Genomic DNA, 24,199 nt, shown 5'->3' on the forward strand with positions numbered 1-24,199 from the left:
ACAGGAGCAGCCCACAAAACTCCAACAGAGGAAATAAAACCTTTCCAGCGTCCTTTTCAGACAGGTGTTTGAACATTATTTTAATAAAATAACTGAGATGTGGAGAACTAATTGTTCCATAGACGGTGAGTTTAATCATAACTCCCCAGAGGACTAAAAATATTCACTGAGTCACATAATTCCCGTAAATATAAGCCTTCAGAGGCTTTGAAACAGAAACATTAAGATTTGTAATGCAAAATTAAAAAGTTAGAGCATTTTAATAATTATGGTGCCCAAATGGACTAAAACAGAAACAATGTGTTTTTGACTGGGAATTTTTACCCAGAACCGAATGTGTCTTGATTACTGGGTCATATTCCCAAATGCAAACCTAAACTTTACTGTGCATAAAAATGCTTACAAAGACTTCAGACACTTTTCTAGGCTGGGAGGTTTTTTGGAAACATGGATTCTGGAACAATAATCCAGGTCTTTCTGTGAAGAACTAGAACAACGAGGAAAATAATCCAGACTTGGTCAGCAACTAGTCTGCTATGGCATGGATAATCAGAATACTTAGCAAGCTTAATTTTCCCTTCTGTGGCGACAAAAAAAGAGCAGAAGGGATATTAGAGTGGGACAATGGAACATCACAATCTGTACTCATTCCTAAAGCTTTTCTGGATGCTACTCTAATGTGTTTGTAAACAGCTAAACAAAGCTGAAGGTTTGTTCAGAACATCTGAATTAAATGAAGGGTTCATTACCAAGCTTCTGTAGAAATGGATCACATGCTAAGGTGGTCATTTAACTCAGCCGGCCCAAAGCAGCAAGTACATTGATAGGACTTTTGCACCATCGCAGGTTGGTTTCCGGATGCGTTTTAGAACCGATGTTGTGTGTTTCCACAGACAAATAGGTTTCACAGCACCAGCTGTGTATTTTTTATTTATTTATTTTTGCATGATTTGTGACATTCTCTGTGGTCTGGTCAACAGCTGGCAAAAAAAGCCAGTCAACTGAGCAAAGAAACAACAAAGAAGCGTAGCAGCAAAGAATGCACAATGGTGTGTTGAGGAACAGCTGATTTTATTTTGGACTGACTGGGGGGCTGGAAAGCAGAGAGACATGATGACATTTGTCTCACTGTTACGTTGCAGTCAGAGTGAACACTGTTGGCGATCAGTTGAAAGGTGTGGGGATTATTCAATTAAAAGAAGCAACATTCACAGTTCGGCTAGCTCTTCCATCTTGTTTTTATGTAAAACGTTCTATGAATGTTCATAGAGGTATTTCTGAGTTATAGAGTAAATACTTATGGAAAACTCAATGGAAAAGCTTCATGACTCGTCTTGTGTCAGAGCTTAGGATTGGACCTCTAACCCCTCAGAGTGGAAACACAAACATGTCGCTAATGTGCCAGCATCCCAGGAGCGTCTTGAAATTAGACCAATGCAAAGCTTTTGTACACCCCCTCCCCACTGAATGAGGACCCCACTGAGCTGTACGAAACAAAACAGAATCAAAAAGAACATGGATTTTTCTTTTTCATGCTACCCACTAGGATTTAACCAGCTTCAGCAAACAATGCAGATTTTCCACACAATCCTCGATGCTTCCTATTTGATAACAAATTCAGCTTAGATCAATTAGGTAACACTACTCACAACAACTGTCAATTCAAGGCATTTTATAAAAACAACAGATCCAGTTAGTATTGATGAAACAGGAAGAATGGATGTGTCAAGGTTCTGACCAGCAATTCTTTCAGTCCGGTCTGCTTAGTTCAGAGGTCAGAGGCCTTTACAATCATTTACTGCCATTTTTACTCTCTGTGCTACAAAGTGAAATTTGTCTGCATCTGCAGAACCCAACTTAAGTTTTGTAAATATCTTTAAGAAATTGATTTTTAAATGTTTGTTTTTATGGAACCAAATTTTTATCTCTACTTTTAAACTGAGTGTCTAATATTTTTTATAAAGCAAAGAAAAAAAAAACATGCATTTGTATCCTTACAAAAGGGGAAAACAGCAAAAAAACAGTAAAATCATTACTTTTGGAAATTACTTACAAAAATTATGCATTTATATTTATTTTTATATTTCATAAAACCTTTTTTTGGCACTTTTATAGCTAAAACACAGAAGAGTTTTATATTGTTCTTCCATGTTCTAAGTCAATTTTCTTTAAAGGGTTGCTGGTACAGATTTCCAGCGGTCCTTGGGCAAGAGGTAGGGTTCAAACTGGGAGCCCATCACAGAGACACACAAATACGCACACACACATTCATGCCAAAGGACAGAGATGTGCCATCACCTGTTAGGACAGCAGCATCTGAGTCATGAAAAATTAAACAACCTGATAAAGAAGGCCGTTTCTAACCTCGAGAGATGATGGTAGAAAAGGATTCTGCTTTAAATTACCATCATTGTGGACCAGCGGGAGCAACGTCTTCTTCAGACTGTTACACAACGACAGGGTGTCTTTAGTCAGAGGTTTTTCAGAACCGATGTGAGACAGACCTGTACCATCAGGAGCTACAACAACTCTTTGAAAAAACTTGTGTGAGTTACAACAATATTTAATTTACCTTTCTATTTCTTTTTGTTCATTGCAAATTCTCTCAATCTCAGTTGAATGAAGTGAAAAACAGTGTTTTAGTCTCACCACCGATTCTCAGTTTATTTAAGGTCTGAACTTTGACTGGGGCTTCTAACCTTGTCATTACAGCTTTGCTTTTACAACTTTGGGAAACTTTATACCAATTCTCCCCAGTATTTTACTCCTTTCATCTGGCTATTAGCTTTGATCAGCTTCCCTGGTCCTGATAAAGAAAAGCATGATTACAATGTTGCTGCCATCATGTTTTACTGTTTACTAACCAACGTCTTTCCTTTGTACATGGTTGGTGGCAAATCATAAAGGAGACTTCTGATAGCTTTCTTTATACAATTTTTTATTTGTTCTGCTCTCACCTAAAGCCTAGTGCATTGTAAAGAGTGTACTATGAATAGATATGTTAACAGATTCTCCAACCTGAGCTGTGCATCTCTGCAGCTCCTCCAGAGTTACCACGGATCTCTCTGTCTCGTTCTTATTTAAAATGCTGTATGAGATGGTCAGAGTTTAGTAGCACTATGCATCATATAAACTGAAGTAACTAATTGAAATTTTTTTCTTGTTGATAAAGCATGCTCAACCTCAGACATCTGTAAAGAAACTTAAGTGTATTTCTCAAGCCGGACTCTTGAACTTCAACCTGCCTAAGGGAGCGAAGAGTTAGTTTTAAGCCCATCCCACCAGTGCAGGAGGAGACTGGGAGGAGGCTGTGGGAGCAAGAGTTGTGTCCAGACTGGGACGTCCCACTGGAAATGTCTTCTGAGTGAACTGGTGAGGCAGTTAGATCTTCCCGGGGCCCCGCACACGGCTGACTTCTCTCCAAGCGTCCCTGCTCTGCAAAGCTGAAGGTAGGAGGTCTCACTCTGCCTCAGATTGATATTTCTCTTTATTTGAGCTCCGAGTTAAAGCTTTCTGCAACTTGTGGAACTATTTTGGCATTCAGCTGTAAAACTGCTCTTGAAGGTGAAGTTTGGCCACTGATGGATGGGGAGAAATTTTGTTTTCACTATCGTAAGATTTAAGAAATCCTCTTCAAAAAAAAGTGTCTGTTTTTCTAAATAGATAGAATCTTTATTTCTATATTTGCCCACATTTCCTTACTTTACAGTCCTAATTTAAAGTCTTTCTGATTAGACAAAACTTATTTTAAACTAACTTACTGTGAAGCATTTCATTCCAAACTGGAATGTGCTAAAAATGGCTTCTTTGTTGTTCAAACAGTTGCCAGGAAAAATCATTCATTATATGAACACAGTCTGTGATTTGGGAGATTATTGACTGTGGAGCTATTGTGTGCCACATCGGCAACAGGAGGAGGAGGGGGGAGAGGAATTAGGACACTGGCATAGGGGAGGAGGGATGCAAACAAGTCTTTCTGCAGGTTAATTTTTGTTTTCCTTTCTTAGCTAATTTTATTCTTTACTTTAGTTTGATGCATTAAGTACCACGATCTTTGTTGCTTTGAGATTTCCCAGTTTTGCAGAGGGTATCAAGTTCTGCTTGTGAAAAATGGGGAAAGAAAAGAGGGAGGGATAAAAAGGGATAACATTTCAGTTAAGCCAGGCAGAGAAATGGGAGCATTTCTCCACAGACATCCCTCTCTTCTCCTTCCCTCCCTCCATCTCCTCTGTGACTCCATTCCTTGATTACTCCCATGTAAAGGAATGCAAGTTGCTGTGGTGATCAGTTGCCAGCTGTTTGCTGTGAGTCAAAGCAGTCACCTAAAACTATTTTAATGTGATCATTTCCTTTGTCTTACAACCATGTAGAAACTTTCAGAAAGCCATTTTCATGCACAAGTCTAGTGTCAGACAAAAAATAGCTCCCCTAGTTTGGTTAGAAACATGATTTCCAGCTGATTTGTCAAGACTTTTATAGATCACAGCTCTTTATCCGAGCTCTGAAAATCTGTCAGAAGTGATTATTTGACAATCACTGTTGTAGCTACATATATTAGAAGGTTTTGTAATCAAATTTGCATTACGTAGGTATCTGGCAATTTGATTAATGTTGCATTTAGTTAAAAAGTAGTTGTACTACAAATGTTAACACCAAAACAAGCTACAATGGACTAAATTTCCCATGCCGCCAGGGAAATTTCCTCCCTTTTCTTCATTTAGAAACACTTCTTGTTTTCCTCTTTCGTCACACCTGTTTAAGATTTCTCTGAAGGCTCATGTAGAGGGAATAAAGCACAGTAATGTGTTGGCATCAGTGAGAGCGAAGCCGAGACTGAGTCTCTGGTGCCTAATTGTTGAGGTGGCAGGTCTGGGCTGAAGTGTTTGGAGGAGGAGAAAGGAAAGGAGGGGAGGAAGAAAGAAAGGGGAGGCGGCATTGGAGCTAAGGATGCTGTGGAAAACTGATCCAGAAAAGCTGTAATCTCTTGGCAGGAAGAAGGAGGATTATGCTGCTGTCTAGGCTGACGTGGAAAGGAAAAATCTGGATATTGTTCCTGTGAAAAGGAAAATAAGAGTAAAACATAGCAGGCGTGAAGAATTAAGGCAAAAAATGGAAATAGATCAGAGAATAATAGAGACTCATTTTTGTTTTGATCTGATTTCCTCAGAAAAATCCTAGGGCAAATTGCTAGAACCGCAAACATGTCATGTAACAAAAATAATAACATTCAGTCAGAGACAGTCATTTTCTGCAAAAGCATCTAGAAAATCACTAATCAGGCATTGGATGACACACATTTCCCAATTTCTTTGATTCACATATTTTCTTTTCATTTTTTTAAACTTTTAGATATCTTTGATTATGTTGATGAAAAAGGGATATGATTTGGCCAGGTGTTGCAGAGTGAATTCATTTATTATTTTGTGATTTCTAAACAAATTAGATATTTGAGCTGTCAAAATGAATTAATTTTTTTAAAGTACACTACCACTGCTATTTGATTTCTGTTTTTATCCTTTTAAAATGTTTATGCTTTATTATTTTTCACAAAATTGAGATAATTTTTGTATGTTCCTTACATGTACTAGCTTTTATTTATAGGACATAAATACAAATACACTTTTTGATTGCTTGATTTGATCAGAATCCACATTGAAAAAAGTTTTAACAATCTCAGGTTCAAACACAACTGGATATATTAATTAAACTGAAGGAATGTTTTAGGACTCCAGTGGTTCAATTCATGGAACTAAACTTATTGCTATAAAAACTGTGAAGTAGAAGAAAAGTCTGCTATGTATGCTGCGTCTCTCACAGATTCCAGACACAGGATTTGATCCGATTAGCTCCGGCGGGGGAAGGGAAAATCTGAGTTATAAAGAGGTCAGGTGACAAACAGCCCAGGCTAACAAAGATCCTGACTTTTCTCTTCCACCTTCACACAGGTGCCTTTCATGAAAACTGCTCTTTGTCCAGGCGATTGAATGGGCACACCAATCATCTCAAGGGAGGAAAATTGAATTTGTTAGTCACTGCAGACCAACTGGGCTGCACCGTTTCAGCTGCCTGAACCAGAAACATAAGATTTATGAAAAACGAAAAAAGAAAACCAAAACGAGAAAGGTGTTGATGTAAGATATTTATAAAACAGTAACATATGAGATTTATGTTAAAATCAGTGGGTAACATTTACTTAAACATAACTTTTCCTATCAAAACCTTTAAGAATGGATAGCACAGTTTTGTTTGCATTTGTTAGCACTGCTTTAAACTCTGGAGACTGGTCACAAATGGGTCGTTCATCTTGACAATGACTCAAGACAACACCAAGGCAACAGAGCAGTGGCCAAAGAAAGATTACACTAAGGTCATGGAGTGATCCATCTTACAGACAATCATTGGATGAACCTGACCATTCAAGTTACCCAGCAGCAGCATAAAAACTCCAAAGAATTTATAAAGTTTCCTTGAGGACAAAAACTCTCCTGAGATCCACCCAAACCTGGGGACCAGCAACTAGAAGTGTCTCAGTGTTGTACATGTCAACAAATGCTGTTTTCTTTTAAGTATCTGCTCTGCGATTTCTCTGAATTGTATTCTTTCTTAACAACATAAGACTGATCATTTCTCCTTAAGAGAGCAAACATACAAATTGAGCAAGAGAAGGGAACAAATTCTTCATGCAGCAGTTTCAACTTCATTAAAGGTTCTTCAAATTAATTGCCAGACACTTGATAATGCAATGTTACCCTTCTTACGTGTCTTGACAGACTTTCAAGCACCTGTTTGACCTGCTCTTTGATCCTCTTTGATCTGTTTGGTCCTGCTGCCCCTTAAAATCCATCCAGATGGTGGTGGATGTCATAGAAGATGCCACCCCTGTTCTGGTTTGGTCAGACAGACAGACAGTGTCTTATTTGTAGGAATTTCACCCGCCAGGTTTGGCCGAGAACAAATAAAGAGCCAACAACATCACATAAAAGAGATCAATGACTAGACTGCAAATTACTGGAGATGTTTTCAGGTTTAAATCTAAGATGTGTCTGTTTATGTTATAGAAAAGCAAGTCAACCATCAAACACTCCTTATATTTTAACAGTATTTCTGTAATTTATCCCATCCACCTCCTGGACTTGGTGCAGACACAGGAAATCACTTTTCATTCTGAGAGATTTTGCAAATATTTCTCTGTTCCCAGTGTTGTTTGTCCAGACTGTTGGCTGTCACACAGACTGTTTATCCTCAGAAACCTGCCTGTTATGTCACAGAGGAGGGTGAGAACGAATTCCTTCAAAGCTCCAGTGGAAAAAGCAACATATATTACTGCAAAACTAGAGGAGAAATGTGAATTGGTGACAGTTCAAGCTCAGGCTGTTTTCCTCCAAAGCAAGTTTACACTTGCTTACCTAACCAACCCAAATTAAATAGATTTGTGGGGAGAAGGGGCCCCTTTATGAGCCTGAAGTTTCCCTTTTAGCCTCAGTCCTGTTTGATTATGAGAGCAGCTTTCCAAATAAAATAATTTGTTTTGCTGTTATGTCAGTTAGTCCCACCTTCTCCATCCCGAGTCTTCGACTAAACAGGAATCTTTTAAAACTAAATAACGAGTACATCAGGCCTTTCCAAATCAAGTATGATGCCACACACTTTAGAGATGACACCATTTCTGTTTTCTCCCATCGAGAGTTCGTTCCGATATTTTTTTCTTATCCATATCTGCCAATGAGTTCTCCTTTGCCAGAAGCTTTTTGTTAGCTCTGCTTCTTCAAAGGCACACTTGTGAAGGTTATTTGGACACAGCATCTGTGTCCCCTGCCAAAGTTTCTGTAATTTTCCACCTCTAAGATTTAGGTTTTTGACTTCCTGGCTTGGTATTTATGGACCTTCTCAAACAGCAGACTCTTGCTTTCAACACTTTGCTTTATAGTGATAAAGGTGCATTAGACGTTCTGTGTAGTAAACTTTTGGTTAAACCAAGAACCAATATAAATCTTTAAGAACAACAGTCAAGACAACACTGGTAACCAACCTGCAGGTTTTAGGTTTTATAAATGTACTTTTAGCTGAAGCAGCGCAAAATATGGAAGAATCTACACAAGTTCACAGTTTTGAATTTATTGTTGATACTTCTTTCTAATCCACACCTTGTCAGAATTATATACACAACTGGTGCTAAAAGCTCATTTTCGTTTTCATTAAGCACAAGCAAGAGAGAGCAAAAGTGTGTAAAGCAGTCATTTTAAAGTGGTGCTGAACATTTTAACTACAATTTCTTATTGAGTAGCTTAAGGCGGAAAATGTTTGAAGGTATAATACAATTAGTATAGTCAGCTACTGGCATTATAATGTTAGTTTTACCATCTCAGTATAGATTTCAGACTTAATTTGGAGATTTTTTTTTTCTTTGACACGAGGCCAAAAGCAGACATACAGACTGAAACTTGTATGTATTTATTTTTGTAGTAAATAGCATTAGCAACCATGGCTATTGGGAATTTCATGGTTTAATGGTCACAGCTGAGTGGCTTCGCCTTATTTTATTTCCAGTGGCTTTAAGTACTAATTGAGAGAAAGTTGACTAAAAGTTGTTTTGGCTGTTTTTTAATTAGTTTTTTGAATGTCTGAGAAGGACCCAATCACAGGACTTAAGCAGGATGAAGGTGAACAGTGGTTTAACGAAATAAACATTCATGATTGTGGGAGAGGTTTTGAGTTTATTGAGCTTAAAAAGCTGTTATTGCTTTTTAAGGTGCTTTGGGTGTAACTGGTTGTAAATGGCTGTTTTGTCTTATGGTGGTAGAGGGATGATGGTTGTAGTAGTAACTGCTGTGCATTTTGAAAACGGATTACGCTTATTATTATTATTATTATTATTATTATTATTATTATTATTATTATTGTTATTATTATTATTATTATTATTATTATTATTGTTTATTTCCAAGTTCAGTGATTTGGAGATTAGATATGAAGGTACAGCAAGACTCTGCTGTCTTTTTCTGCTGTCTCTAGGTGCAGCTCACTCCCAGAAAAGAATTCAAATTAAACCCAAAGCAAACATGCCTGTCAGACACAGCTGAGTGTGTTTGCAGAACAGCGTAGCAAACCTCTCTTGTTTAAATGTCAGAATAATTTCACTCTGCTGGAAGGTTTGTCAGACAACAGATTACTGAATGCAAATAAAATATTGCTCCTTTCACTGCATGTGTCTGAACATGTCAATCCCACATCATGAAGAAACTTCACAAAGTTGAATTTTCCAATTGAAGACTTCAAACCTGAAGCTAATTACTCTAATATTGGTTTAAAAAAGCCTAAACTTTATTCATCTCCCTTCTGCTGAGATCTGTCTGTATTACTGCTACTGTTGCTGCATAAAAATAATTTTAAACCAGCTAAAGAAAACAATACCAAAAGAAAAGAAAGGCTGTTTGTCTATGTTTTTACATTTTTATTTGTTTAAAGCAGTTCAGACTTTGATTTTTACACTTGTCCTCTGCTAACATGAGTCCTTGATGCCTAACAGACCTTTTTGGATGTTTGGGAGAAACAGCTGATTACATGGAGCTGAAGAAGGGAATAACCTACGCAGAAAGAGAGAAAGACTAAGCAATGCAACACTCCATTACCAAACAAAGGAACCTTTATTTCCTCTGCGTCAAGAGAAGTTCTTCATTGAGCTTCAAACAACGAATGCTCAGACAGGACGCTCGAGGGGAGAAACAGATTCTCACACAAAGACTTTTCTCATGGCAGCAAAAACAGAAAATATACACTATGCTCTCTTTAATTCATAAAGTGATGTTTTCAAACATATTCTGTTCAATAATAATACTATAGTCATAGGTAAAAAAATCTGAAATTTAAGTTTGATGTTAGATTTTGTGGTGAAAAGGCAAAAAACTATAAACCGGATAACAATCAGTTACCATGCTTAAAAATAAGGCGTCTCTTTGTGTTTTGTGCAGAAAATCCATCTGAAAGATCAGATTCAGCATAAATTAATTGAAATTGTTGATAGACGTCTAATTAATGTTATAATTATCAAGGAAATGGGATAATACACAAACAATTGTGTATTATTTTTAGAATATGAAGCAATATATTTTTAGAAGATGAAGCAAATACAAAAAGTTTAGTTCTAACTGTCTTTTAAACAAATTATGTCTGTTTAAAAATTTGTAACACAATAGTGTTGTTCTGTCAAAAAAATTGTGAACATTTCAGTTTCTATAATTTTGTAAAAAAAATGGAGCAAATGATAAAACTAACTGAAATCTCATACACATGTTAATGAACATTTGTTTAGGTGGCTTCTATTTTAATTCCATAACCGTAATACTATTACAAGTACTACTTATATTTTTTCTTACAGATATTAATACAAAGGAAAATTTGGAAAAGCTGTTGGCAGTCAATATTTCGAAGCTGAGACCTGAGTGGAAGAAGTTAGGAATGAAAACATGTTGCCTCAGTTCGAGGGAAAATGTTGACACTGCACATAAAGACAGGAGCCTGTTAACACGTCATAAATGTCAACACAGTCTGTGTGTAGAAACATTTCTGAGGCTTAATTTGACACATTCAGTAGCTACTATGTGCTCTGATTAGTGCTGCATAATGCAAAAATCCTCTTTGAACTCAGGAGATTATTTTCTGATGAATGTCCTGAAACAAAGGCGTAACCACAGACCGTTATAACACTGTTTATTGTGTTGTTATGGGTTATTTAAAAATTGACAGGTGCCATGAGATTTATGCAGTATATATATGTTTGGAGACATTTAAGCTTCAGTGTCTCTTTTAATATTACAATTTGTTATAATTGCAATAAAAAAAGTTATTTAAAATAAATGCTACAAGCAGATTAAAATCAAGCAACATGATTGAAGCATGTTTTTTATTGACTTTATTTTTGTGTTTAATAGAGAGCATGTATATAATATATCTTAAGTTTCAATGAGCATCCCCATGTGTGACATTATCTAATTCTTAATCACCTCGCTTTACCGTAATTGTACAACCCCCACTTGAACTGTGTCACTAGTTTCTTTTTACCAGGCTAAGTTTGTTCAATGATTTCCAAATGTGTGTTCAAAATCACTTGTCTATGGCTGGTGATTCCCTAGAAACCTGTTTGAATCCTTTCCATGTGCACAGTTAATGTGATTTTCAGTTAGCCAAAGCTTATTTGGGGTTTCCACTGTGTGTGTGCTTTTTATTGTTTGCTTTTTTTTTTCATTTTAAAAGTAAATAATATTCTCTAAATTAAAACCCAATGTAAAAACAACACTTTTTTAGTGATTACCAAACTAGATGACACATTATGATTATACATGAATATAGTAGGGAAACAGACTGACTGAATATGGAAAATACTAGTGTGTGGCTTAAGGGTAAAATAAATGCAACTTGATATTTTGTAAAATCCATATTGGTAAAGTCTGGCTCATATAATATGTGATGTGTTCTCAATGTGTTTCAGAAAGGTGGTTTGGGGATCTTTAATTCTCCAACTTAAAACAAACTGTCAACAAGACATGAAACCAGAAAACATAAGCAGGAAACCAAAATGGTGAAGACCAGATGTAGGGAGTTGCAAACCAAGACAAGTGAGGATCAAAAATATCCTCAACTGTTCCAAATACTTTAAAAAGCAGAACAAACCAGTAATTCCTCCTAAAATACAAAAATTGTCATTATTTCTTTCTTAATGAAGAAAGAAAGAAAGAAAGAAAGAAAGAAAGAAAGAAAGAAAGAAAGAAAGAAAGAAAGAAAGAAAGAAAGAAAGAAAGAAAGAAAGAAAGTCTATGTCTATGTCTCAAAACTGAACATAGACATGACATGACAGACCATCCTCTTAGATTTAAAGTCCTGATTGCCATAAAACAACCAAGAAGTACCCAGAATTTCTGACATTGTTTATAATGTATTGCTTTTGATCAGATTCTAGAGTATAACATTCATTCTGGGTTTTTCAAACAGTTAAAAGACATAAACTCAATCAGAATCTTGTTGCTATTTTACATCTTATTTCCAGTGTCAAAACTCTTTCCATCAGGAAACTCATCAGATCTCCTGTCATCTGACCTCTTTATCTGCACAGGTCATTAGATCAGGAATGACCTGCGTTGAAGTTAGTGAACTTTCCATTCACACAAAAACTCTGAGAAGTTCATCCCTAGTGAATGCACACCAACTACTGAAAACAACATCTGGAGCAAATAAAGGAGTGGAACTGCAAATGTTTACACAAATATATTAAGGCTTGATGGGATCTGTCATTCTAAAGCATCTCCTCTTTAATTTGATGACAAGTAGAAAACTTGAATTGTTTCTCTCTCTTTCCTTCAGTCTTTGAAGATGAGGGTGTGGATCGTCTTCCTCCTGTGCCTGGCTGGCCACGCCATCGCTGCTCCTGTGAGTCCAAGCCTCTGTGGTCATTTCTAGTCCTTCTGTGAACATTTTCCCTTCTTGGTTCCATTCAGCTTATTTACATAGTGCTATTTCAGAATAAATGTAACCTCAAGGCACTTTACAAACAATCATTTCAATTCAATCGCACACATTTCGATTGATTGTAGTTCTCCAACAGTGCATTAAGCTCAGTTAATTACTGAAATATAAACTGTAATTTCTATGTCAATGGAAAGTAAAGATTTCTATTGACAGCAGCTTTATGTCAGCTGATGTTCTCCTTCAAAAAGCTACTGAAGCCAAACAAAATGCCAGACTAGATGTAGCTTCTATGGAGAGAAAAAACTGAGAGAAAACATAAAAATAACAGTTGAATTAACAGCAATTAATGCAAATAGAAGAGAAGTGGGAGAAGAATGAGAGGAAATGTGGTCCTAAACATGTAGCAGCACAACTACAGGCATAGCTCAGGATAACCTAACACCTTACAATGAGGTCTGAGAGGCAGAGCCAGGAAGAACCGTCTTTCCGGTCTGTACTCGCTGTTGTCCATGACGTCTTCTTTCCCGTGATCACCCCTCATTGTTTAATAGACTTCCTCTGTAGTTCTGACTGTGGGTGTGCTTTCCCATGTAAAGTTTGTTTGGGTTAACCATTTTTCCAAGGCCAATTCCTCCCCTGAGAGTTGCTCTGCTGTCTCGTTCACGTGTATTCAATTTTTCATTGTGTGGACGATCTGTGTGTCTGTAATCAGATCATTCCTGCTTTTGTGTTGCAGGCTGAGGAGGAGCCAGTTGTGGAGGAGCTGGTTACTGAAGACCCAACTGTTGAGGTCAGTCCAGATGATTTGTTGTTTTTTTCTGCAAGACCAATTTATTTCTTCTTCAGTGGATTTCGTTCACTCTACCTTGAAATAAAAAAACCCTCTAATTGTATTTCAATATTTCAGCCCTTGAGAGAACCGCAGAAAATGACTTGTCATTAAAGCGATAGTTAATTCCTTATTTCGTGGGGTTTCTCTGCAAAACACAACAATAGCAACATTAGTGAGAGGGAAATAATGAACAACTAACTTACATAAACTAACATCTCATTTGTCCTGATTCTGTAAACTGGAATAAACTTTTAAATATGTTTTTTCTCCTCAGGCATTTCTTCTGTTAGGCACCTGTGATGTGTTTTCCACCACGCAGCTGTTCTTAAATTTGATCTGTGACAGAGCTTTGGCTTTTTTAGATCTGAAGAGAGAGAACTGCTTCACAGACTTGTAAAAGCTGTGGACTTTTGTGTAAATATTAGCAACTAACTAACATGCTGTAATCAAGTCTTTAATGGACTTTAACCACCAAGTAAAACAGCAGAAAGCTGAGTTTGTGTTGCTATTAACCAGATGAGGTTTTAAAGTAAAAACTGCAGCTTTCAATCTTTCTGCCAGAATTGCACCTCAAAGCACCTTTGCTTGTCAATAAGGAAAATTTGCGTCATGTTCAGTAATTTTCCTTATTGTAAGAAAATACCAGCTTCAGTAGCATAATATGTCTTTAGCAGCGCTGGATTTTAGACAAATTTATTCAAAAGAAAATCTTGGGCTTTCATGTGAACGCTTTATGGTTTCCTGCTCCAGAGGTCCAGCGGGACCAGCGATCCCACAGCTGTTAATTTTAGCCACTGGTTAAGCTAGCCAGGAAACCATTAGGTTTGTTTTCTTTTTTGGCCTGACCGCATGTGGATCCAGCTGCTTTTTATTGCAGCTTTAGGTTGTTCCTTCCCTCAAGTCCAAGATTCCAGTTATTTCATAATCGAAGGGGGAAAATGTGGAGACTGTTTTTCTGAAGAGAAATTCATTGCTGGATCTTCTGGTCTCTCAGACTCCGTCGGCCTTCAGGGAGGACTGGTGATGTTTCAAGCCTTTTTGAAGGCAAACAATGAGTAGTTTGAGGAAACCATGGAGAGATGAATCTGAAACTAGATGTTCCAAAAGATCATTGATCATCTGTTCAAAGTCTGACCTCTGACATGTGCTGCGTTCCAGGAACCAGAGGTGGGAACCAACCCAGTGCAGGTGGAGGTTGGAGAGTTTGATGAAGCCATCGATATTGAAGATGTTGTTGTTGAGAGTAAGTTTGTAACTTGTTAATACAGGAAGATTGGTTTTCCAAACCATAAACATCTCTTGCTTCAGCAGGAAGCCAAACCCTCTAAAACTAACTCTAAATGGCTTGTTTGGAACCAAGTTCACACCTAACACAAATAAAGCATAAACGTAGTGTAAACAAGGTCTGGGAGTTTTTAAGCATAGTCTAATTCTCCACATGAAGGGTTTAAAATCCAGGTATAACAAAGTATGCATGATTATACTTTTGTGCAAACATGTCTAAGAGGATTAATTTTGACACAAAAGGCTGTTTCAATGAATTTTGTCTGCAGCAGAAGCCTTCTTTAATAAACAACCTTAAAGTATTTCGGCTGCATTCTGGCGACTGGGTGCAGCTATACAGAGGTTTCAGGGTTTGCTCAAACTGGCACACTAAGCAGACATAATGACAGACTGCCTCGTTCTGCTTGCAGATGCCTGTGATTATATGTTCCACCCAGCTTAAAGAGGCAATTCAACCACAGAAAACTCAGTAAGCAGCAAAAGCTGAAGACTGGAGAGGCTGCAGGCTGTTTAAAACCGTTCAGGGCATTTTAAAGAGTATACTTCACATTTTTTGCACTTTCTCTTTTCCAATTGTGTTCAAGTATGTAGCTCATGATCATTTTTGTGTTTGTTTTCATGTCCAAGATTGAGAAATGTTTAAAAAATGTTAAGGACAGAAAGTAAGTGCAATGTAGCCAAAAATAGCTGAACAGCACAGATGTTAGGTTTCAAACAACAACCATAGGCATCTGGTCATAACACAATGGGCCATGCAAGACAAAAGTCATGACAGCAAAGCATAAAGCTCAAAATTTACTTCAAAAAGTAAATTTTGAAGTAAATTTACTTCAAATTTAAATCATAAATCATAATTTATGATTTATTTAGTGAATAAATCATAAATTATGATTTATTCACTAAAGAGAAGAAAGTTAAGAAAATAGCTGAGTTACAGACTGAGACGATAACAGTAATTAAAAACTCAAGAATGTGGCGGCATTTAGACAGACATTATAATCAGTGACCAGCATTAGTTCACATCAGACCCATTTCTCCAAACATCTGTCACCAGAATGGTTTTTATGAGGGTCACACTCATTCATTTTGTAACTCTCACTTTTCTCCACAAAGTAGTCAGCATCTCAAGCTCTGAAGTCTGTCAACTTTTTGTTTTCAACATGTCATTTGGCCCTTAAAAGTTTTTCAAGCTGATGCTGCAAAGCTAGTGGCTGGAGGGGAAGTAAATACTTGATGCTTCTTCAGATAATTAAAATAAAATTTCTTCTGAGTGATCTGCTTGATGACTCTGTTCAAGTTGTCAATTGCAGCTATGTCACAAACTGTACTGTGTCAGATTTCCTCAGCTTTAGGTTGTTCCTTCCCTCAAGTCCAAGATTCCAGTTATTTCATAATCGAAGGGGGAAAATGTGGAGACTGTTTTTCTGAAGAGAAATTCATCTTCCCAGCCCAGTTTTTCCCAAAGAGCTCATCCGTGTTTCCTGTCTGGCTGCTGTTCATTACATCCCTGTTCAGCTTGAATTTGTCATAACCATTGGATATTTTTCTATTAAAAGTAATTTTTTGTCAAATAAACAACACATTCTGTTTAATAATGTGAAATATTTCCACATGGATCAGACAGAGATGGCACATTATCATATATTTATGGAAGAGTCGTACTGTGTTAGTGCGAAAATGCTATTGTTTCTTCAGAAAAGTAGAATTGGAAAGTATTTATCCAATTTGAACAACAATGGATAATAACTTTCACAAGTTTCAAACTTTTGGTTCACTGATTCAGTAATTTAAACTGGGATAGAAATCAAAATGCACAAACAGCAGCAGCTAAAGTAAAAATTAAGAGTCTAAAATATTGAACAATTTTGCTGTAGCTATTTTGTTTTTTTTACAAAATTGTGTCCTTAACTTCTGCATTAATTTGTTTTTTTTCTTGTAGATCCTTGCCTGAACTACCACTGCAAGAAGGGCAAGGTGTGTGAGGTTGATGACAGCAACACCCCCATGTGTGTGTGCCAGGACCCCTCCACCTGCCCTGCTGTCGAAGGAGAGTTTGAGCATGTGAGTTAACCAGCGATACTTATCTATCACAATACATACATGATATCTATTCAACATGAGGTACCAACCCCTTTTTGTAAAAAAAAAGCAAGTAAACATTACACATTCTGATTTTACCCATTGTCGCCCTGCTTTCTAACCAAGAGCCAGCAGTGCTTCCTTTTGTTTAGGTAAAAAAAACAACTATAAAAACAAATAATTTACACCAAATTCAGAGAACAAGAAGGGCATTAAACAAGCCACATATATTATTAATGCATAACCTTTTGCCAAAAGTGCAACACTTAGTCTTCTCCTGTAGGATTGGAACATACAGCATCTCGATGATCTAAAAAAAGAAAAGCAGAATAAATAAAAATGCTTCAGGTATATATTTTTTAAAGACCTTTTTCTAGAAGCTATTTGACACCATATAATTCTGCATTGCAAAAATGTATCCAAATCTAAGATGGATTTTTTTTCTAAACTTCTCAGTTTGAAAGGGGTCAAAAACATTTGCGTGAAAATACAATTGTCTCTAATAAATTTATCATCTGTTTTATCATCTGCTGCATTTTTGCTCAAGTTGTTTTTTGTTTCCAGGTCTGCGGCACCGACAACAAGACCTACGATTCCTCCTGCCACTTCTTTGCCACCAAGTGCGCTCTGGAGGGAACCAAGAAGGGACACAAGCTGCACCTGGACTACATTGGGCCCTGCAAATGTGAGTGCTTGAGCTCTTCCAAGACCGTATAACATATTATAATGCAACACTCTCTGCAATGCATAACTCAAGAGGACCTTAGTTAAGCAAAGGAAAAGCTAACTTTAAGTAGAATTTATGCCTTTTTCTCTTGTGCCGCTTTGTGAATTGGACTAATATTGTTCTGACACCCTGCTGCTTACATGTGCAGCGTAGTTCCCTCTCACATGTATGGAAAAAGTGAAGGAGCTGAAGCCGAGCTCGGCTCTTACATCAGACTCTCAGAGTACCGCCTCTTCTCATGTCTGCACTCTCTGCTCAGATTGATGTGTGGGTTGGACTCTCATGTCGGATCCTGCGGGCTCTGTCCAGACACGCTGGCTGCATTTCTTCGTCTGTTCTCTCTGAACATGACACATGCAGCTCAGGGAGATGAGTCAGGGCTGCAGGGTTCAGACGGAGATCATGGCACATCTCAGTTTACAAGACGAAAACAGTATTCAGTCTGTGGCATAGTTGAGGATAAACAGATCTGAATCATATTAAATAGTTAAACGAGCTCACGGATAAAATGATGAAAAAACAAACATTTGTCTTTAATCAGTCTGACTAAAGAGAGGTGCAGTTTGAAGTTTGCAAAACTTGTAAAATGCATTGTCTTATAAGAATAGTTATCCTTAAGTCATTAGAAAAGATGTTAAGCATATGCTTTAAAGTTTATGTGAATTATTTGTATTAAATGATGACTTTATTTGCTCTGTGCAGACATCGAGGCCTGTCTGGACAACGAGCTGAACGAGTTCCCTCTCCGCATGAGGGACTGGCTGAAGAACGTTCTGGTGACTCTGTACGAGCGCGACGAGGACAACAACATGCTGACTGAGAAGCAGAAGCTTAGGGTGAGAAAATGCATATTAAAAGACTTGCATGAGTGCTTTTCTTCTTTTCAGCCATTGTGACAAAAGTTTCTTGATCAAAAACCTGTAACTCACTAAATAGCTGGAATCGTTTGAAAGGGTATAAAATACTGACCTGCTGCATAAGTAGCTGCTAACATACTTAAATAACTCTTAATTTTGAGATTTATTCATAAAGACTAATTGCTCTCCTGCCCTGGATTGTATTGATCTGTCCTGAATCTACTCTTAGTTTAGCCTTTAGAGAGTTTATCCCAAAATAACGACCCTCCAAGCTGTTGTCGTTCTGATATTGTAACTAAGATCATTCTTGATGTGCTGCATCAAGATGTTAAAGAAATGAAGAGATGCAAGCAGATGGCTTACTGTAGTGATGTCTGATTTGCTTTTAAATGAGGGGAAAGACAAAAACAACTGAACTGTTAGCCTCCTAACTTCTACGTTGCTCTTAAAAATAAGTTTTAAATAACTCATTAATTTTCCACTGGGAATCTCGGATATAAAACCACACCTGTCCTGTTTTTCAGGTGAAGAAGATCTTTGAGAACGAGAAGAGGCTGCAGGCCGGTGAGCACTCTCTGGACCTCCTGGCCCGCGACTTCGAGAAGAACTACAACATGTACATCTTCCCCGTCCACTGGCAGTTCGGCCAGCTTGACCAGCACCCCGTCGACGGGTAAGGATGTGGGAAACATGCTGATGGGACGTGTTTGGAGACCTGCTTGGCTCCTTCAACTATCCTGCAGTAGCATTGATACACTTAGCACCTCTCAATATAAAAGAAGGAAAAAATGAATGTATCCAATATTGATATTGTTGCTTTGTGCAGCAAATTTAAGTTAATGTTCCCATTATTACCACCATCCAGGAGTATTTTAGTGTTTTTGGAAAAGTCTGTCTCCTATTGGTTGGAGGAAATGTAAGTGGAGCTGAAGTTAGCTTCCTGTGGGTGACTGGAGTTTGTTATGCTGACTGTTTGGAGCTGGAGCCTTTGAGGGCATTCAGGCGGCTGATCAAGATGCTTTTCTTTAGAGCTACACGTCCTTCCAGTTCTGGGTTTGCTTTAGGATCCCCACAAAGGAATTTCAAAGTGTATTTGAGGAGAGGAATGTCATGGTTTCACTGCTGAATGTTCAATGACTGTATTGGAGGGGAAAATATACAAAGTGTATCCAAGTATCATTTCTGCCCTGGTGTTATTGGGTCATGTTTTTACTCTATAAAACATGATTAATGCTGTTTTTGTTTTCCATCAGATACCTGACCCACTCGGAGCTCGCCCCCCTGCGCGCTCCCCTCATTCCCATGGAGCACTGCACCACTCGCTTCTTCGAGGCGTGTGATGCCGACAGCGACAAATACATCGCCCTGGAGGAGTGGGCTTCCTGCTTCGGCATCAAAGAGCGTAAGTGACAATTGGTGGACAAAACACTCCTGTTTCATTTTTTATATTAGCCTGTGACCTTTGACACAGCCTGAACTAGAATTTAAACTCTGATGAAATTTTAATTTAAAGACAACAGAATTTACCTTTAACGTCAAGGTTAAACACAACAGATTCCACACTGCCATTATTTATTACAAATCCAGGAAGCACAACTTTTCAATCGTGTTAATTTCTGGGTTTTGACTAGGCCATTGCAACGCCTTGATTCTTTTTTCACAGCCAGTAGAGTTTGAGAAAGAACTCTCGAGTTTATTCGTCATTTCTCTGAACATTGCCTGGTCTGACCCGGATCAGGAGGATCTGCTGGCACCTCATGGAAGATCGGCAGCTGTCTTTAAATGTTTTCACATGCAGATTATCTTTAGAGTGATGAACTTCAAATTATTTTTAAATTACCTCATAACTGTTCTCAGAATGGTGGACAACAACAGTCGCTTATTAAAGATGATTGCTGATGTTTTTCCTGCTTAGCAGTGTGTTAACTTACCCATATTCGCCACAGCAGGAAACTGCTAAAACTCACACTGTTAGAGAGGAGATCACACTGATTACAACATATTGATCAAGTGCATTTAATGATCAGGACATGGCTGCCACTTCTTGTCATCACACTCTAACTCAGGGGTCCCCAAACTTTTTCCTGCGAGGGCCACATAGCTGTTCCTTTCTGTGGTCTTAGTTTTTGCAGTAAAAAAAAACAAAGAAATTCTTGTCGACGGGGGGTGTGGGGGAGAGACGACGACACTTTTGGATAGATTTTTACCCAGAATGGAAAAAACCGTGAGTGAAACGGTGACTGACGACTATATATTCCATTGAGGGAAAGTAAGTTTCACATTTGCTCAAAAGCCCCCTGGTGGTTGAAAAAAAATCCACATATAAACCGGAAAATACAATATATGAAAAAAAACACTGAATGCTCTCTGGTATGAGCAGGCGGGCCGGATCCGGCATTGTTCAGGGGGCCGGACCAAATGACGTGGCGGGCCGGATCCGGCCCGCGGGCCGTAGTTTGGGGACCCCTGCTCTAACTCATTAATATGTTTTCTTTGTGTTTGCAGAGGATGTGGACAAAGACCTCATCATCTAAGTTCCTCTAATGGGCAGCAACAGTTTGAGAGAAACTTCTAGTCGCTACTAACCAGACAAGGTGCTGATGATCCATAAGTTAATAAAGAGAATGCAATTAAGGTGCTAACTGCAAGTTTTGTGTTACTTTCCTATTATTAATTATCTTTTCTAGCTATACCACTAAAAAAAACTGTCCAAAACTATAAAAGTTCACAGTCTGCAACAACATCTTGTGTTTGTGAACTTTTCAATTCTTTTGTTTGTTTTTTAACAAAAACCCAGTAAGTTAAAACTAAAGACTTCTGATGTAAATTTACATTGACATTATTATATGCTGTCTGTTCCATGATGTGTTCAGGGCTTTTTTTATTTGGGACCAGTTGAGACCAGAAGAATGAAACTGTAAAGTCAAAAATAAAGTTTCTAAATAAATGCTCCCTCTGCTTGCTTCCTACTAAACTTACTGTTCAGTTTTGCACTCTTTTGGTGGTGGGCTCCTTCATTTTTACTGTCATTTTGTGTATTTTTTTAGCAGTTTAACTACTGGTAGCAAAGTTGTATTTTTTTTTAAATCTATTTCCAGACAAATCTGTGCTCTTAAAAGCAGTGCGTGTGTGTGCTTATATTTGAAAATAAGTTTTAAAAAATGATTTGCTAATGAGGGGGGAACCTCGCAGGCTGAGAGTTTTTCTCACCATGTCTTTTTTTATATATTTTTGTGACATAAAGAGCTCAGTCTAGTTCTTTTCCTGAATAAATGTCTTCAAAAACATCTGAGCATGGCTCCATATCTGCATCAGTCTTCTCTGCAAAAGAATTTTTTTTACTCAGATGATCTGACTTGGCATCTGTAGAGCACCAGAAGCCAGACTTTGTTTATCATGTGTGAAATTTTTGACATTTTTTTGCCCTTTCAAGCATGAGAAAGCTTATCTTGCTGTCTTGTGCAGCATACATGCTTAACTGTTTTGAACTGTTTTGCAAACCTCTAAATCAGAATAATCTTCTTAAACATTTTATATTAAATTATAGGGGTGTAAGAAATCTATCTTAATTTTAATAAAATCGTAAAATTATCAGTTTTATTTTCATGCAGTAATTAAGAAGTTTTCTTTTTGCAGGTTTAGGGCATCTTTATGTGACAGTTGATATAACCATTTTCTCAGTCCTCCCCAAATTAAACAAGCACACTCATCTTAGAAAGGCATGAATCGGGTCCAGTCACCGTCATTATGACCAGATCTGCACAGAGCCTTATGCATGTTTCAGCTATTTCAAATTACAAAAATGTCAATTAATTTTACTGGAATTACAGAATATGTGCCAGCAAGGTCACGGCAAGTACTAACTGTGAAGCAGAAGAAAAATGACACATGGTTGACAAATTCTTTCGAACAAAAATCTAAAAAGTGTGACATGGATTTGTATCCAACCCCTATATTCCAATATGAATAAAATTAAATATTCTAAAAAGTAATTAGACTAACAAATTAGAGTCTACCTGTGTGTAATTTGATTTATATATAATTATTCTGTGAAGGAACATTTGTGAATAAACAGCATCATGAAGACTGAAGAAGACTCCAGACTCGCCTGTCTGCTCTGCTCTTTATGAAATTGTGGAAAGGGTTACAGCGGAGTTGGGTTATAAAACCATATCCAAAGCTTTGAACATCTCAAGGAGAGCTTTGCAGTTTTTCATGTGAAGATCAAAAACATGTGACACAACTGCAAACTCACAAAAGCATGGCTATCCATGCAACAGGTCAATCAAGATGATCAAAATCCAGAGAAGACACCAAGAAGCCCATGTTGATGGAAAAACCTCAACTCATGTGAAAACCTGTCAGGATTTTCATAAGCTCCAGCCCTCCATCTGATTATTATGATGTTAGATTGTGATTTGTCACAATTTTACTCTACTGTCATTCATCAAATAAAGATTTTGAATTTCATTGATTGCATAAAATGTACTGAAGATCACTTCAAAAACATAAATGAATCATTACTGAATTGTAATTTGTGTCATAAAGTCCAAATAACATAATATTATGTTCATAAATGTTACAGACTAACCAAAGCAGGATGTGTTCATGTTGTCTGGCTGTGAGGACATTGTGTTCTCATACGTATTGCCTTATTAGGCTGAGTTTCTGTGTGCCTTTGCTCCAGCATTCCTTACTTTTTGTGTTTAATTTTCTTCTGGTCGACTGAGGTTGCACATGGTCCCCTGGGAGACGGCAGAGGGAGAGGCAGAGCACCCAGTTACCATCCCCACCCGCTCATCCAGACTCCAGAGTCAGGAATGTGAAACAACCCCTGGTGCTTGTCCGTAAAGCATGCAGTGCCTCCTCTCTGCCACAGCCTGAGAAAATAAATGCCTCTTCATTCTGCCCCACAGAGGGCAAAATCCAAAAATAAACTCATGTTAATGTTTAGCTCAAAATTTCTGATAAAAATCTGAAAATTAATTAAAGTCTACATAAACAATTTTGCTGCAGTACTGAAATCATGTTATATTGGCAATTACTCCGGATATTTCTATCATTCATTCTAAAAAATGTAAAGGGATATATCATGAGCTTTATCTTTAGTTTTAGCACATATTCTCACCTGTTAGGATTTAGTTCCTAGCTCTGACTAGACCATTTTCATAACTGAACATTCTGAAATAGCATTGCAATAAATAGCATTGCAATAAATAAATAAATAAAAATCCTACCAAGTATTTTTGGTGTAGCTTCTAGTGCAAATTTGTACATGTGAAAAAAGACAAAACTAACTTACAAGTAACTTTACAGCAAGATATGGTCTTGTTTTAAGTCAATATTCATGGGAAAGTAATTGTTCCTCATTTTCATAATGGCAGATTATTTAACTTCTAACATGGGCAATGTTATGTTCAGAGTGGTGTCATCAATTATTTTTACAATAATACTAATTAATAGTTTGCTTTAGAAAACTGCACATGAAATTTTAAGCCAGCTCTCTTATGACATTTTCATTGCTGATTTTCAGTAATTTTCCAATTGAAACCTACTTTTTTAATGCTGGATGCATTTAATTCTTTATATAGTACATACAACTATTGGACAAATATAACGTTTTGAACCTGATGATGAACCTAATAGAAAATCCGTCCATCCGTTGTTTATATCCGCTTATTATCGTGAGAGGCAGGGTACAGCAGGTCACCAAAATAGCTTATTTAGCTTAGTAGTTTTTGATGGAAATTTATATTTCAAAATTGGATATTTACATATTATTTGCAGTCACTGGATAGCATTTATAATGTTTCTACTTAGACCGCGTAGTTCTAGATAAATTTGCTTTTGGATTCACAAACATTTCGCATACAGTGAAGGACTGAACGTATTTAAACTTTGACCGAATGCTTTTGTCGCCCCCAAGCGGGAAAACCCCACCGGTGCGCCGCCACTCAACAA

At 37.4% G+C, this 24,199-nt stretch overlaps 1 protein-coding gene across 1 annotated transcript; it reads left to right on the forward strand.

Annotated features, from left to right (window-relative positions):
• The first annotated feature begins 3,341 nt into the window (after positions 1–3,341).
• Positions 3,342–21,212, forward strand: sparc (secreted protein, acidic, cysteine-rich (osteonectin)). The gene is made up of 10 exons (XM_015036295.1): positions 3,342–3,449; positions 12,355–12,420; positions 13,196–13,249; positions 14,450–14,534; positions 16,515–16,636; positions 17,219–17,339; positions 18,084–18,217; positions 18,763–18,911; positions 19,492–19,640; positions 20,744–21,212. Exons 2-10 carry the CDS (start codon positions 12,364–12,366, stop codon positions 20,770–20,772), a joined length of 900 nt encoding a protein of 299 aa, XP_014891781.1. The 5' UTR covers positions 3,342–3,449; positions 12,355–12,363; the 3' UTR covers positions 20,773–21,212.
• The last annotated feature ends 2,987 nt before the right edge of the window (positions 21,213–24,199 follow it).

This window comes from Poecilia latipinna, unplaced genomic scaffold, assembly GCF_001443285.1.
Source record: "Poecilia latipinna isolate Pla-1442-1.1 unplaced genomic scaffold, P_latipinna-1.0 Scaffold364, whole genome shotgun sequence".
In the NCBI taxonomy this organism is placed as follows: domain Eukaryota; kingdom Metazoa; phylum Chordata; class Actinopteri; order Cyprinodontiformes; family Poeciliidae; genus Poecilia; species Poecilia latipinna.

Coding starts and splice junctions, on each gene's coding strand:
- sparc (XM_015036295.1), top strand. CDS start 12,364: ATGAGGGTGTGGATCGTCTTCCTCCTGTGCCTGGCTGGCCACGCCATC. Junction 12,421..13,195: donor GCCACGCCATCGCTGCTCCT/GTGAGTCCAAGC, acceptor TTTGTGTTGCAG/GCTGAGGAGGAGCCAGTTGT. Junction 19,641..20,743: donor CTGCTTCGGCATCAAAGAGC/GTAAGTGACAAT, acceptor TTGTGTTTGCAG/AGGATGTGGACAAAGACCTC.